General features: G+C 41.0%; 1 protein-coding gene across 1 annotated transcript in view; it reads left to right on the top strand.

Moving 5' to 3' along the window:
- Positions 1–12,521, top strand: part of P4HA3 (prolyl 4-hydroxylase subunit alpha 3) — a 38,883-nt gene extending 26,362 nt beyond the window's left edge. Inside the window, exons 8-13 of the mRNA XM_039228677.1 lie at positions 451–515; positions 1,835–1,994; positions 5,809–5,871; positions 9,425–9,493; positions 10,896–10,992; positions 11,801–12,521. Of these exons, the coding sequence (XP_039084608.1) occupies positions 451–515; positions 1,835–1,994; positions 5,809–5,871; positions 9,425–9,493; positions 10,896–10,992; positions 11,801–11,871 (525 nt within the window). The 3' untranslated portion in view covers positions 11,872–12,521. The remainder of the gene's footprint in view (positions 1–450; positions 516–1,834; positions 1,995–5,808; positions 5,872–9,424; positions 9,494–10,895; positions 10,993–11,800) is intronic.
- Positions 12,522–16,201: the final 3,680 nt, after the last annotated feature.

Here is a 16,201-nt window from a genome sequence, read left to right as displayed (position 1 = left end):
AGAGAGGCAGAGTGAACAGGGGAGGGTCAGAGAGAGAGGGAGACACAGAATCAGAAGCAGGCTCCAGGCTCTGAGCTCTGAGCTAGCTGCCAGCACAGAGCCCTACACGGGGCTTGAACCCATGAACCGTGAGATCATGACCTGAGTCAAAGTCGGACACTTAACCAACTGAGCCACCCAGGTGCGCTGAGAGAGAGAAATCTTAAGCAGGCTCCATGCCGAGTGTGGAGCCTAACATGAGGCTCCATCCCACGGCCCTGGGATCATTACCTGAACTGAAATCAAGAGTCATGCTTAACTGACTGAGTCACCCTGGTACCTCCCAAACTTTTTTTTTTTTTTGAAATGGTGATTGTTAGGTTTACATTGAAGTGAGGGGCATGTCTATGGAAATGATAGAGTCCTTCCCTTCACATCATAACCACTTGTACTTTCTCTTACGTCCATCAGCTACAGAGATCCGTGGTGGCATCAGGTGAGAAGCAGTTGCCAGTGGAGTACCGCATCAGCAAAAGGTAAGAGAGGTCCTTTCGTGGTAGGGACTCCGGTCATACTTGCTGCCTGTCCTCAGGCCTGTGGCACAATGGAAGGTCAGCAGTAGCCATCCAGAGATGCTTCTAGAGAATCCAGAGCTCATATGTTGTGTCTGTACATTCTTGTTGAGAGGAAGAAATTTCCACTCCCCTCACCCAAGGGCCTTTGACAGGTTATATGGTCTGAGGACTTAACTAGGAGGCCCTTAGGGAAAGACTTGACATAACTCCTGTGCCCCAAACCAGAAAATAAGTGTGCACTTATTCTCCTAATCAGGACTGCTTTTCCAGAGAATTCAGTCCTGTCCCCATTTGGAATTTGACTTTATAATATTCCATTCCCACTTCCTGACTCATATTCAGAACATGACTTGCCAACATTCAGGCAAGAAGGGTGGCCAGAATCTCTGGACCTGATGGCTTCTAGAGAGGCAGATTCAGCTGAGCGCCCAGCTTTATCCTCTTCCCCCAATCCTTGATTTGCACTGTAAAGACAGGACTTAGGATTGGTAAGAGGATGAGTCCCCATCCGAGCCATGAGAGACGGTGACAGCAGCATCCATGGGGAGATGCCAGACCTCAGGATGAGTGGATAGTTTTTGTTTGGGAAGTGAGGTGAATAATTAAAGTTTTGATTCAGAATCATTTCGCTTAACTTCTTTGGTCTGGTACATTTTGTGACCTTTTATTAGGAGTTATTTTCTAAACTTTGGAAGGTCCATATGACCTCAGTTTCATTGCTTTTTTAACCTTTATGACACTGTAGTGTCAAAGAGAAAATTCGACCTTCTACTTAGACTCATTGCTTTTAGGGGGGTAGGTGGTATTCTTTTTACTTCTCAGGTAAAGAAACTAAGACCCTCATTACCTCCTCTTTTTTCCCTACCATCACTCTGCCAAAATCTGTTTGAATTTTCATTCTGTTCTCACAGCTTCTCTGGAACTGGTCCTTCAAAGGCCACCAGTGAACTCCTAACCACCAAATCACTTTCCTGCCCACCAGCCTTCACTGATTATCCATACCCGTAAAGACCAGTTTTATGACCATGGTGTCCTCACCTTTTTACATGTCCTGAACCTGCTTTTCCAGACTTGTCTCTCATTACTTCTTTCATAGACCAAATGCTTTCACACTTGTGCATACTCTATATTGTTATACCTCCATGTTTGCGCTTATGCTGTTTTTTCAGCCTTCCTTCCTTCCATCCTTCCTTCTGGCAATAGATGTAACTCATTCATTCATGGACATATAGTCATTTCTGAATCAGATCATTGATGCTCCAACCTGTGGTGTGTTTTAGTGCCTGGCTGAAGGACACTGTTGACCCACTGCTGGTAACCCTTGATCATCGCATTGGTGCCCTCACAGGCCTTGATGTCCAGCCTCCCTATGCAGAGTATCTCCAGGTGGTGAACTATGGAATCGGCGGTCACTATGAGCCTCACTTTGACCATGCTACGGTAACTATGGGGTCAATGATCAATCTCCTGGTGTAGAGAACCAGGTTATTCTTTATTTCTCTGAGGCAGAGCCCTTAACATGCTCTCAGGGAATACCAAGTGAAATCTTAGAACAAAGACTCTTGTTGCAGGAAGTCTGAAAGCCTTAGTTTCAAACAGACTGCTGCTGACTCATTTCCTTTTGGGCCACCATCACCCCTCTCTAAAATTTGCTAGTGGGGAGAAGAATGTACCCTTCTGTCTTGCTTCATCCAGGGACTTCTCAGTGAAAATTGTCTTTTTTCCAATCACTTTCCTTTCCACATGATTTCAACAGCCCATCTTTGTTGATGTGTATTTAGCAAGTAATTTTTGAGGATTAAAAGATCTCCCCCAAACTGATATATAGACTCAACCCAAACTTTATCAAAATTAGAGGAGGGACTTATTTTTATGAAAATTAATAAGCTGATCCTAAAATGTATACGGAAATACAAAGGACCCAGGAAAGCCAAAATTTTGAAAAAGAACAAAGTTGGATGACACAACACTACTTGATTTCAAAATGTAATATAGAGCTACAATAATCAGGGCTGTGTGGTATTGATATAAGGATAAATACATAGGTCAGTGGAACAGAACAAAGTCCAGAAATAAACCCACACATTTATGGCCAATTGAATTTTGACAAAAGTGCTGTGGAAATTCAGTGAGGAAAAGATACACTTCAACAAATGGTTCTGGGACAACTGGATATCTACTTGCAAAATACAAACAACAACAACAACAACTTTAGACCCTTACTTCACACCATATACAAAAATTAACTGAAAATGGATTATAGACCTAAATGTAAAATGCAAAACTCTAAAATGTCTACAAGGAAACATAGAGAAATCTTTGTGATGAGGCAAAGTTTCTTAGGATAGCAAAACATAATCCATAAAAGAAAAATTAAGAGTGATAAATTGGACCTCATCAAAATTAAAATCATTTGCTTTTCAAACACATCATTAGAAAATTAAAGGACAAACCACTAACTAGAATAAAACATCTATAAATCATATATCTGATAAAGAACTTGTATTCAAAACATATAAAGAACTTATAATTCAATGATAAACAACTCAATTTTTTCTTAAAAAAATTTTTTTTAATGTTTTATTTATTTCTGAGAGAGAGAGAGAGAGACAGGGGAGGATCAGAGAGAGAGGGAGATGCAGAATCTGAAGCAGGCTCCAGGCTCTGAGCTGGCTGTCAGCACAGAGCCTGACATGGGGCTCAAACCCACAAACCGTGAGATCATGACCTGAGCTGAAGTCGGACACTTAACCCACTGACCGACCTAGGCGCCCTCTTAATTTTTTCTTTATCTATCTATCTATCTATCTATCTATCTATCTATCTATTTATCATCTATCTATCATCTATCTAAGTAAGCTCTATGCCCAATGTGGGGCTTGAACTCATAGGCCCAAGATCAGGAGTTGTGTGTTTTACTGACTGAGCCAGCCAGGCACCCCATAACTCAAGTTTTTAAAATGGGCTTATTTGAGGGGTCCCTGGGTGGCTCAGTTACTTAAGTTTCTGACTCTTAATTTCAGCTCAGGTCATGACCTCACAGTTTATGAGTTTGATTCTCACATTGGGCTCTGTGCTGACAGTGTGGAGCCTGCTTGGGATTCTCTCTCTTCCTCTCTCTCTCTCTGCCCCACCCACCCTATCAAAATAAATAAATAAACTTTAAATTAAATAAATAAATAATATGTTAAAAATGGGCTTATTTGAATTAATATTATGTATAGGTTAATAATGAAATAGGTTGTTTGAATGGATACTTCACCAAATAAAATAAATGAAGGGCTAATAAGTGCACAAAAATATGCTCAATGTCATTAGGGAAGTAAAAATTTAAACCACAGTGAGATAGCACCATACTCCTATTACAGTGGCTAAATAACAAAGACAGAAAATATCAAGTATTGTTGGTACTATGCAGGAGCTCAAACTTTCATACATTGCTGATAGAAATGTGAAATGGTACAGCCACTTTGGAAAATATTTTGGCAGTTTCTTAAAAAGTTATACATACAGAGGTGCCTGGGTGGCTCAGTTGGTTAAGCATCCAACTTCTGTTCAGGTTATAATCTTACGGTTTGTGAATTTGAGCTCTGTGCTGACAGCTCAGAGCCTGGAGCTTGCTTCAGATTTTGTATATCCCTCTATGTCTACCCTGCCCAGCTTGCACTGTCTCTGTCTCTCTTTAAAAAAAAAAAAAAAAAAAAGAAACATTAAAAAATTTAAAAAGTTATACATACACCTACATATGATCCAACTATTCCACTCCTAAGTATTTTACCCCAGAGAAAAGGAAATATGTCCATACAAAGACTTGTATAAGAGGGGCGCTAGGCAGCAAGGTTGGTTAAGCATCCGACTCTTGATTTCAGCTCAGATCAAGATCTCACAGTTCATGAGATTGAGCCCTGCACTGGGCTCTGTGCTGACAGTGCAGAGCCTGCATGGGATTCTCTCTCTCTCCCACCCTCTTTCTTGCCCCTCCCCACTCACTCACTCTTTTTCTCTCTCTCTCAAAAGAAATAAATAAACTTAAATAAGAAGACTTGTACAAGAATGTTTATAACAGCTTTATTGGTAATAGCTAAGAATTATAGACAACTCAAATGCTCATCAACAGCTGAATGAATAAACAAATTTTTCTATATCCACACAATGGACTACTACTCAGCAATAAAAAGGAATGAACTATGATATATCTAACAATACAGATGAACCTTAAAAACACTATGCTAAGTGAAAGAAGCCAAATAACAAAAGACTACATATTTTAGGAGTCTGTTTATTATGAAATATCTAGAAAAGGCAAAACTATAAAGAAAGAAGGCACATAAGTGGTTGCCCAGGGTTGAGGGTGAGATGGGGACTGACTGCAAACTGACACAAGACAACTTTTTAAGCTGAGACAAGTGCTCTTAAATTGGATTGTGGGAGTGGTGCACAACTGTTAAAATTTACCAAAACTCACTGAAAAGTACTCTTACAATGAGTGAATATTATGGTATGTTAATTATATCTCAGTTATATATTTGTCATAGAACAGAACAATGTCCTATGACAAAACAGTGTGTCTCTTTGGCAAATAATTGGGAACTCCAGTCTTACTACTTTGTGTTCCTACAGAGTAATTATCTGTAATAGTGTATCTAAAAATTTCTTTATTTCACTGGAACCGAAGGTACAGTTAACCTCAGATAGTACTTTCACTACTGACAGGCAATTGTTTGATTAGCACAGTTGACCCTTAACCAGCTCAGGCCAACCCTTTGCACAGTCAAGAATCTGTATAACTTTTGACACTACAAACACTTAACTTCTCATAGCCTACTGTTGACCGGAAGTCTTGCTGATAACATAAACCATTGATTAACACATATTTTGTATATGTTTTGTATACTGTAGTCTTATAATAAAATAAGCTAGATAAAAGAAATGTTATTAAGAAGATCATAAGGAAGAAAAAACATGTTTACAGTACTTATTGAAAAAAATCTATGTACAAGTGGACCTGCACAGTTCAAACCCATATTGTTCAAGGATCAACTAAATACAATTCATTTAAATGAGTCTCTGATAAATTAGTAAAAGAAAAACAGTAATGGAGTACCTGCCAGCAAGGTGAGTACTCAGCTAGGTGTGGCTCAAGGGAATAGCCCTCTGTGACACCCTCATTTTCCTACCTGTATTATGTTGGGATCCTGACTGTTACTCTGGTGCCATGTGCATAAAATAATGATATGTTTTATTTTTGTTTCAGTCACCAACCAGCCCACTGTACAGAATGAAGTCTGGGAACCGAGTTGCAACATTTATGATCTATGTGAGTCTTGCTTTGGAAGGAGCAGAGCCTCTTATTCAATGACTGTTTATACTGCTTTATTTTATGATTTTCAAAACAGTATCAGATATTATTTTATCTATCTATCTATCTATCTATCTATCTATCTATCTATCTATCTATCCAGCACAAAAATCTCTGAGACTTTTGTGACTTTCAGACAGTAGTTTTTTAGGCACTATAGGAGCTAAAGAAATATAAGTCAGAGTTCCTGCCTTCAAAGAGCTTATACTGCATACACTTAAATATGACCTTCTCATAGGCAGTAATTAGGAAGGGAAGTGGGTTTACATTGAAGGCTGAGAGATCCTGGGATTTGACAAACACAGAAAGAGATTATGAGGGTCTCTATCTTTGAGGTTCCAAAGACTAGCTGGCTGGTGTTGGAAAGCATGGACCGAGAGATGAGGTTGTGGAGCCATGATGGGAAAGAGGAAAGAGAAATGAGACAGTTAAGATTATAGAAGAATAGAGATGCCTACTGAGATGCTCTCTTATATGTAGTGAAAATTCTCTTTCCTATCTCCCCATAAATCTTCAGTAAAATTGGCCTTAGACCCCCCTTAACCAATCAATTGGCCTCCTCTCCTAATTTCTGACCTGATTCTACAGGAATTGAACTTAGTTGCTATTATCTCATCTAGCCCCTTACCTTCAGATCATGTGGGCTTAGTTCCTTCTTTATGGACAAGTCATAATTTCAATCACCTGTCACTTAAATTATAAGAGGTGTATTACTGTTCACTGAAGGGATAAACATGTTATAGAAGGGCTCTTCATAACCCCCAAAGATGAAGTCCTGGTTTCAGGCTCATTAGAATGGCAGACACGCCCCACCCTAGCATTCCCTCTTTGGTCAGTGCTGTGTTGTCTCCACAGGACAGCCAAGAAAGGACAACTAGAGGCCACACTATGGTCTGTAATACTGGTGATCCCATCGTATTTCCTCACATGACTCAGTTTTCTACTACTTGCAGAACTGGAAGGCTGTCACTTCCAATGTGTCTGAACTCTAGTGGTCATTCTGAGTGTTCTGATCAGAGGGACATCAGCTCTCGAGGCAGGGGGCGTGTCTTATTGCCTGCAGCTGGTTGCATCCCTGGTTGATGACTCAGGCTGGCATGGGAGGTCACAGTGACAAATATTGTTATCAACCAAAGAGTAGGACATCTAGGGGGCAGTATTTCCCTGTCCTTTACTTCCCTAGTATCTCCTATCTCTGGTTCCCTGGTTACAGAGGTCTAGTTACTATGGTAATATTTATCATATGATAATATGGTAATTATTATCAATGCAAGAGCCTTGCAGTTTTAAATGGCAAAATGCAAGTGTGTGTGTGTGGGGGGGGTGGGGGGTAAGTGCACAGACACATGTGCATGTACGTGTGGGTTTTAAACATTTGTGACAGTGAACTGGAATGCACTTTGGGCTTGCACAGTGGAATGGGGTGCACTTAGAGTTGGCCTAATTCTGGTTCTGCCACTTAATATATGTGGCCTCAGCACAAATTACATCAATCCTTTGAGCTCATTTTCTTGTCCGTGCCTCCTCATAGGGTTGTCATGAGGATTTGATGAGATAATGCAAGGGAACATTACTCTATAAAGTTTTATCTGGTATGTTTCTATCATTGTATCCCACAAGAAGGTATAGGACCCCTTAAAGGGGCACTGGCATCATGGGACCTAGGAAGTGCTAGGTTATGTCCAAAGACCATCATAAACATTTCTAACAACAAGCATTAGGGTTTGTGGGAGAACCTAAGAGTAATATTGTAGGGAGAAAATAATCTATAAGATGTACAGAGACTGAGCTGAAATCAAGTTTGTAATTTTCTGTTCAAACTGGATAAGATCAGTCCCCATACAAAACAGTGAAAGGTTTAGTCCTACCCCACCGACCTCGCAATCCTGCTCAGGAGCTTCATAGCACACAGGTCAGGTTCTCTTTTTAATTTGTTGGATAAGTCATTCCTTCCCACCATACTGCAAAACCACAGGTTTAGGAATGCAGGAAAGCCCACAGCTGCCAACAGCAGGGATTAGAACAGAATCATCCAGTTTGTTAGTTACTTGAACACAAGGGGCAAATTGTTGCCTCATGGACTTTCCCAAAGGTCGCTAAGAAATGCTAAAAGTCACAGGGAGCTGAGAAATGCTAAAAATTACCACTGCCATTTTTCAGGTTCTGAATCACCATGTCAACTCAATTTCTTCTAACAAGTGCCAGCATCCTAACCCCTAACAGGTGAATGTGGTAGCATCCATGACTGTTCGATAGACAGGGCGAAGTAAGGCTGGCATTGTCGTGTTGTGCTGCTAGTGCAGCATGTATCAAAAGTATTCAACGCATGTACACACTCTGGACTCAATAATACTAATGGTCGACTCCTGCAAGAACAGCGTAAGATGAAAAAATGATTTTACTCATTAAGAGTGGTTTATAATAGTAAATATTTGGAAATAACCTGAATATTCAAGGGTAAAGCATAAAGATTGTAATCAGGGACTCTGTAGTTAACATTGGCTCAGTTAAATCAGGCTCAGTCACTGAGGAGTTATGTTACCTTTCGTGAAGTACTTAATCTGAGACTCAGTTTCCTATCTGTAAAAAGTGAATTATAACAATAACAATTCTAATTTATAGGACTGTTGTGAGGATATCATGCATCCAATAAGCAGGATATCCATGAAGACTTAGTATAATATCTAGCATATAGTCAATGCTGAATAAATGTCAGTTATTAGTATGTAAATTATAAGTGTCCTTTTTTCTCGATTAAATGATGAGTAATTTTTAAAGTATTTTCCTGTATTTTTAAATTGTTTATATATTTGACATTCAGAAAACATCTTCATATTAAGAGAACATACCCACAATTCCAGAATATACCAGTGGTGAAACTCCTTAGCTGAGGTTACCTAGAGAGAAGGATGAGTGGTCTCAAAAACATGCCAAAGCTGCAATCAGTGGTCCTATGATGCCCAACTTTGAAAACTAATCGTAATCTAAATAGTGCTCTGCAAGCCACAGTCATGACCCATTCGTGGGCTGTGAAATTAATTTAGAGGATGTGGTCAGCATTTCAGAAATCTGAACTAGAATAGAGTAAAATAAAATGGAAAATAACAAAGGGTATCTCGTGTACTAAGAATGTTTATGAAACTTGTACTTCAGGGGTCTGTGTGTGTGTCTTGGGTTGTGATAATAAACTAGATTTCTTCCTGGTGGCCTCAAACTTTGAATCTACTTAATGTACCCCTCAATAAGGATGTTAACTGGAAGGATAAAGAAAGTGGGGATTCCTAAAGGCTCTTCTCTTGTGGCCCTGCAGGCAAACACTGATTGAGGCAAACACTGCCATCGAGTTAGTCTAATTTCTAAATTGAGTCATTGTCTTTCAATAAGTATTTCTTCCAGAGTTGAAATAGAGGACACAGAAAGGAATCTATGTGGAAATGGCATCAGATGTCAGGTGGGGCAGAGTTGGGTAGTCAGGGGCTATTTCAACACTGGCTCTTCTCTGGCATTGTAGCTGAGCTCGGTGGAAGTTGGAGGAGCCACCGCCTTCATCTATGCCAACTTTAGCGTGCCTGTGGTCAAGGTAAGTAGGGGTCTGGTCCCAGCACCCGGTGGTAATAAGTGCAGAACTAACACCTGAGCTTTGATGCTGTCTGTGTCTGCAGGCTTAATCCTGGGAGGGAGGATAAAAAGATGTTTTCCCCTGATTCTCAAAATTGAAGATAATTCCTCAATGTGGATGGCTACATGTTACTTGTGCCTCTTTTTTAAAAAAATTTTCTGACTATATTACAAGTAGATGATTACATGTCTGCCTTCTCTATTACAATAAACTCCTCAAGGTAAGAACTTAGGTTTAGTGACCCTTGGATCCTCTAGAACAACTGGTCCCCTCAGTCATTCATTCAGTAAACACTGAGGGTTGAAGGCACTGAGGGTACAGGGAAAAACTTAGTCCTTGTCATCCAGCAGCTCACAGAGAAGTTAACAGGCAGTAACAAAACATGACAATAAGAACTATGAAATCACATGAGGCACAGAGGAGGGCCATGTGATAAGACATCTCACCCCCCACCCCCACCCCCAGTCTCAGACCAATCAAGCTCCCTCACAGCTCTTATCTAATTCAGGAATGAAATAAAGATATATAAGCCTATAATACACTCAGCACAGTGCCAGGCACATGATAAGTATTGCATAAGTAAATTCAGGGATCTATGAATACTCAGGGTGTCTGTTCTGGGCTTGGGAATGCAGAAGCTGTCAGTGAATCCTGGAAAGCTCATTACCTTGGGCTTTAACTGCTTCTAATGGCCAAGGTTAAACTAAGTGTATAGGAATTGTATAGGGGAAAACAACTGTGTATAGGAGAAAAAGGAACATACAGGATTTGGAATCAAAACACATGGGTTTGAGTCTTGACTTTGCTCCTTCTGAACTGCATTATTTAAAGCCCCTAAGCCTCAGCTTCCTTGCTGGCAAAGTTGGGAGTATGATAATGCCTGCTTCCTGGGGGTGTTATTAGTAAGTGCCTAAGGAAGGGTGAGCATCTGAATTAAGTTCTTAATTCTATAAGGAATATTTTGTTCCACCTTGTGGTTTTTGCTGATTGCCTCTCCTTAGTGATCCAGTAACATAGTGGGTTCACCTTTCTCTTCACACTTGCCACATGGTCTTGTCCTGGTTTGTTTTTATGTCTTGTCTCTCCACGGAGACTCTGGGCTCCTGAGAAGCAGAACTGGACATGATTTGTCTCTGTGACCTCAGGGCCTGGAGCAGAGATGGCCCTCAGTAAATGACGCATGCATGAATGAATGGGTGAACGGCAGCTTATGCCATTTTGTGCCATTTTATGCGTGCCTTGCTTCCAATCTGCATGGATAATTTTTTCATTTAATGACATGCATGCATTTGTCTTAGTCACGTACTTCCAAAGGACTGAAATTCTGGGCTGACCCTCTCTGGGGTGCGCCCTTTGTTTTCAGAATGCAGCACTGTTTTGGTGGAATCTGCATAGGAGTGGTGAAGGGGATGGAGACACACTTCATGCTGGTTGTCCTGTCCTGGTGGGAGATAAGTGGGGTAAGGCCTATCTTTCTGGGCATAAGAATGGGGTGAGGGGTGCAGAGTAAATTGAAATAGGGGGTGGATGGAAAATAGCATGGCCTTGTGGTTCCGATAACTTCATTGTAGTGCCACATTGTATTGTGTCAGGTTGTGGGTTAGTTGCCCCCAACAGATTGGAAGCCTTAAGGGACAGATCCTCTCACAGAGGTTTCAGTGAGTTTATTGCATTGACCTGACCAGACAGGCCTTGATTTCTGAGCACAGCTGAGGAGGAAAATGGTGCTAAGATCCAGCCCTCTAATCCAAGGAGAGAACCATTGAGCTACTGTGTGTAGCATTTAGTGCCTCCTCATGAGGAGATGGTCAAACAAGGAAGAGATATATATGCAGTAGATGTGTTTATGTCATGTGTGTGTCCAAAAACAGGTAGTTCTGATGACAGAAAAAGAAGTAGATGAGAGACTCTTGTGCTGAGATAGAGCCACCCCTTTTTTCTCATTACTCTGGATTGGCACCAGAGGGAGGTAGACTTTTAGGAGCTACATGAATGAAGAGTAAGTGACTGTAGTACCCAAGATTTGAGGATCAGTCTACAGTAGACAGGACCTGTCGGAGACTTTTTCTAGGGGACAATGTCTTCTTTGCTATTTATCTTTGCTAGAAGCAACATCCTGTGGTCTGTAGCAGGGCTGGGACGAGGATGAGGCAAGTGAGTTGCATAGGGTGCAGAATACAAGTGGGGCCTCGCATGGCCCTGGGAGTGAGCACTGCTGCCATGTGCTCTGTTGAGCCTGCTCTCTTCTTCTTCCCCCTTCTCTCCCAGTGGCCAACAAGTGGATACATGAGTATGGACAGGAATTCCGCAGACCATGCAGCTCAAGCCCTGAAGACTAAAATGTTGGCTGAGAGAAACTGGTGGAGTCCTGTGGCTTTCTAGGGAAGCCAGAAGCTAAAAACCTAAGCTAGGAGCTACCTTCTGGAAGACAGCCTTGTAAGCATTGCTTGTTCCTTGCAAATGGGAGATAAGGAAGTGGTCTGTATCAGGGAACACATGAAAATGTACATGGTTTCTCCTCAAGCCATCACAGTCAGATGGCTTGACACAAATCCATAGAATGGATGGGCAATATAAAGAAGGCAGCAAGAAGGCCAAAGGGAGAAATTTCTGGGGTTCAGACTCTCTGTGCTGGAAACAGGATTTGCCAACAGTCCCTGGGGTTTAGTCAATGACATTTCTGCCACTTTGAGTGCTGACCATAGGGCCCCAGAAGTGGCAATGAGGACACCTGCAGGAAGGGGCTAGCCTGACTCCCATGGCTTTTTGCCCTTCTCTCCTCTGACTTCTGCTGAAGACTGAGCAGGGACTGTTTCTGTAACAGGAGTGTACCTCATATGATTTTTTTTTTTAAATGAAATTTTCTTTTTTTATGTGATGATTTTTTAATACAGCCATTAAATGTGTTTATAAATCATTTTTCACAACCAAGAATATTCTTACATGATAACACTGAGTAAAAACAAGTATATATATGATTATGCTATAATCTCGACTTGGCTCACCTCCCATCATTCCCTTCTCATTGCATACCAGACACATGAAATTCTTTCCATTCCTAAAGCCACTATGCTTATCGCCATCTGTATCGTCCCCACCTTTCAGGTCTTTGCATTGGTTGCATCTTAAGTCCCCCCATGGCCAGCTCTTCTCGTCGTCCCACTCCAGGCTCAGTGTCACTCCAGAGAGGGCTTCCCTGACCACCTGACCCTCCAGCCATTTTTTGCATGTTAACAATTTATTTTCTTCATGTTTCTCAAATTGCAATTACTTCCATCATTTAATTGTGGTCAGTTCCCTTCCCTGCAGGGTGAGTGCGTTAGGATTCTACCCTACTTTGTTTGTGTCTCTATAATAGCCCCCATTGCCCTGAATTGCAATATTTGTTTATTTGCTTGGCTGCTTGCACTAGACTCTGTACTCCTTCCTCCTCTTGGTATCCCCAGAAGAAGGTCTGGTCCAAATAAGTAGGCATTCAGCAAATATTTTTGGATAAGTGAATAAAAAGGCATCTTTGTAGCTGTGCTTTGGAGGACTGGTAGAATTTTTTTTCTTATTTATTTTTCTTCGTTTTTTAAATTTACATTCAAGTTAGCATACAGTGCAACAATGATTTAAAGAGTGGATTCTTTAATGCCCCTTACCCATTTAGCCCATCCCCCCTCCCACAACCCCTCCAATAACGCTCTGTTTGTTCTCCATATTTAAGAGACTTTGTCCCCTTCCCTGTTTTTATATTATTTTTGCTTCCCTTCCCTTATGTTCATCTGTTTTGTATCTTAAAGTCCTCATATGAGTGAAGTCCTATGATATTTGTCTTTCTCTGACTGACTAATTTCGCTTAGCCTAATACCCTCTAGTTCTATCCACGTAGTTGCAAATGGCAAGATTTCATTCTTTTTGATTGCCAAGTAATACTCCATTGTATATATATATATATATATTCTTTGTAGGTTAAGGACTTTTTTTCCTTTGCTGCTTTCATGATTGTTTTCTTGACTATTTTGTGAATTTGACTATAATATGCCTTGTTGATGGCTGGTTTTTGTTGAATCTTATGGGAGTCCTCTGTGCTTCCTGGATTTTGATATCTGTGTCTTTCCCAAGGTTAGAAAAATTTTCTGCTATGATTTGCTCACATAACTCTTCTACCACTTTTTCTCTTTCTTCATCTTCTGCGACTCCTATGATTCTGATATTGTTTTTTTTAATGAGTCACTGATTTCTCTTATTCTTAAATTGTGCTCTTTTGCTTTACTCTCCCTCTTTTTTCCTGTTTCATTATTCTCCATAAATTTGTCCTCTATATCACTGATTCGCTGCTCTGCCTTGTCTGTCCTTGCCGCTGTGGCATCTATTCAAGACTGCAACTAAGTTATAGCATTTTTTTATTTCATCCTGACTAGCTTTTCTTTTGTCTCCATAAGGAGGGATTCTAATCTATTTTTAACCCCAGCTAAGTATTCTTACTATCGTGATTCTAAATTCTGGTTCAGACATCCTGCTTGTAGCTGTATCGGTTACATCCCTGGCTGTCATTTTCTCCTGCTTTTTCTTTTGGGGTGAATTCCTTCATTTAGTCATTTTGAAGGAAGAAAAGGAATTAATAAGGTAAAAAAATTTAATTAAAAAAATGAAAACAACACACACACACACACACACACACACACAAAGGCAAATAAACAATGCTAGATCCTAGGTGTGTTTTTGTCTGGTTATTGAAAGGAGCTTGATTGATTAGAGAAAAAAGGGGGAAAAATTAAAATTAAAAACAATGCGCGTGCACACACACACACACACACACACACACAATCAAATAAGTGATGCTAGATCCTAGGTGTGTTTTGGTCTGGTTATTGAAAGGAGCTTGACTGATTAGAGAAAAAAGGGGAAAAAAATAAAATAAATTAAAAAAAATTTTGAAAATTTGAGAAAAAGAATACGATGATATTGAATAACATGAAATGATGGAAGTAAAGTATAATTGGAAAAAATTTTTTAAAAAGTAAAAATTTTAGTCAAATAAATAAAAGAAAATGTTTTTAATAAAAATTGAAAATAAAAATAAGTTTATCTTTCTGTATTCAAGTAAAAGAAATGAAAAAGAACAGAAAGAAAAAAGAAAATTGAATAGATAGACCAGTGAACAGACTGAAATACAATTGATATTACATCGTTTTCCCCTAGAAGTCAAGATATGAAGCAGTTTATAGTCTGTAAACTAAGCAGGTAGAGAGATTTGTGTGTTCCTGAAGAGCAAGGTTGGCCCAGTTGGGTGGGGCTTAGTGTAACTGCTCCCTTCTCCACTAGACGGTGCTGCTTAGCTTACTGGGGTGGATCGCTGTGGTACCTGTAGGTGTGTGTGCACGCATGCGTGTGTGGGGGGGTGAAAATGGCATCACCCAGCTAGCCCGTCTGGTATCAGAACTCTGTGCTTTGCCTGACCAAGAATCGTGCACGTCCTTTGTCTCCAGTTTCAGTCCACTCCCTGCTCTTACACTGTCTGTAACCACGCATCATGTTGCCAGGCGGCACCTTCCTCCTGAGTTTTATCTGAGATGCAACTGTGTTTCCCGACCCCTCACTTCAGGGTAGCTGTGGATTTAACCTGGTCAGATCCTCTGGGGGAGGGTCTCACCCAGCAATGGCCTGGTACTGGCCACACCTGGGAACTTTCACGGGGCCTTGCTGCTGTCGATGTCCAGAGTACTTGCAGCTGGGTGCCAGCTCGCCCCAGAAAAAGTTCATGCGATCGTGTAGCAGGAGCGTTTCCAGGATTATGGAAAGTCACTCATAGCCCGAGCACCTCCAGACCCACTCTTCTCCTGGGACTTCGCCCTTCCCACCAGAACACCACAGGTATTTGAGCTGCTGGGTTTTAGACTCTGTGTTCCCCCTGGTTATAAAGTCTTAATGGAATTTAAACCCTCTCCTTTCTCCTTTCTCCCTTTTTAGTTCAGTCCCTGTGGCTGTTTTCCACTTTCTCTCCAGCTGCTTTTGTGGGGGGTGCTTTTCCCGTACTCTCCACTGGTCTCTGTCCTCTCTCTGCAAACAAAAACAGCTCCCTGCCCTCCATGGCTCCTCTTTCCCCCAGTTCACTTCTCCATACCTGTTGGGTTCTGTGGTTCAGGTTGTGAAGATTGTTGTGTTAATATTCAAATCAGTTTTCTAGGTGTGCAGGATGGTTTAGTGTTGATCTGGCTGTATTTCATGTACGGGAGACAAAAAAGACTTCCATGCTGTTCCTCCATCTTGGCTCCTCCAGAGGACTGGTAGAATTTTTAATGTAGAGTCTAATGAGGAGAAGCACTTCCCAGAAGAAGGGTAGCATAAGCTAAAGCTGTATTGATAAATAACTGTAATGTCTGAGCACTTGTGCAGAGAATGTTCCAGGCAACTTGGCTCAGGTTCTTTAACAGGGGTGGGAGTGTGGGCCTCACTCACAAAGACCGCACACAGTCAAGCAACTGTGTGGTTGGATGCTGTGTTCTCTCTGCTCCCTCCCTGCACCATGCACTTCAGAATTTTTGCTTCCCAGAGCTCTGTGGCCCCTAAGGAAAGAGTTCTGATGTGCTGGTAGTCAGCTTTCCCCAGGGCGTCGATGAGCACCTGGTCACATCTTTAGTATTTCTGCTGAGTGTGCCAAGATTCTGGAAATCCTCTTACTAA

Source organism: Hyaena hyaena, unplaced genomic scaffold, assembly GCF_003009895.1.
Source record: "Hyaena hyaena isolate Hyena2069 unplaced genomic scaffold, ASM300989v1 scaffold_34, whole genome shotgun sequence".
Taxonomy (NCBI): Eukaryota; Metazoa; Chordata; class Mammalia; order Carnivora; family Hyaenidae; genus Hyaena; species Hyaena hyaena.
Note: the sequence above shows the minus strand (reverse complement) of the source record. Positions and strands in the feature narration are given on the sequence as shown.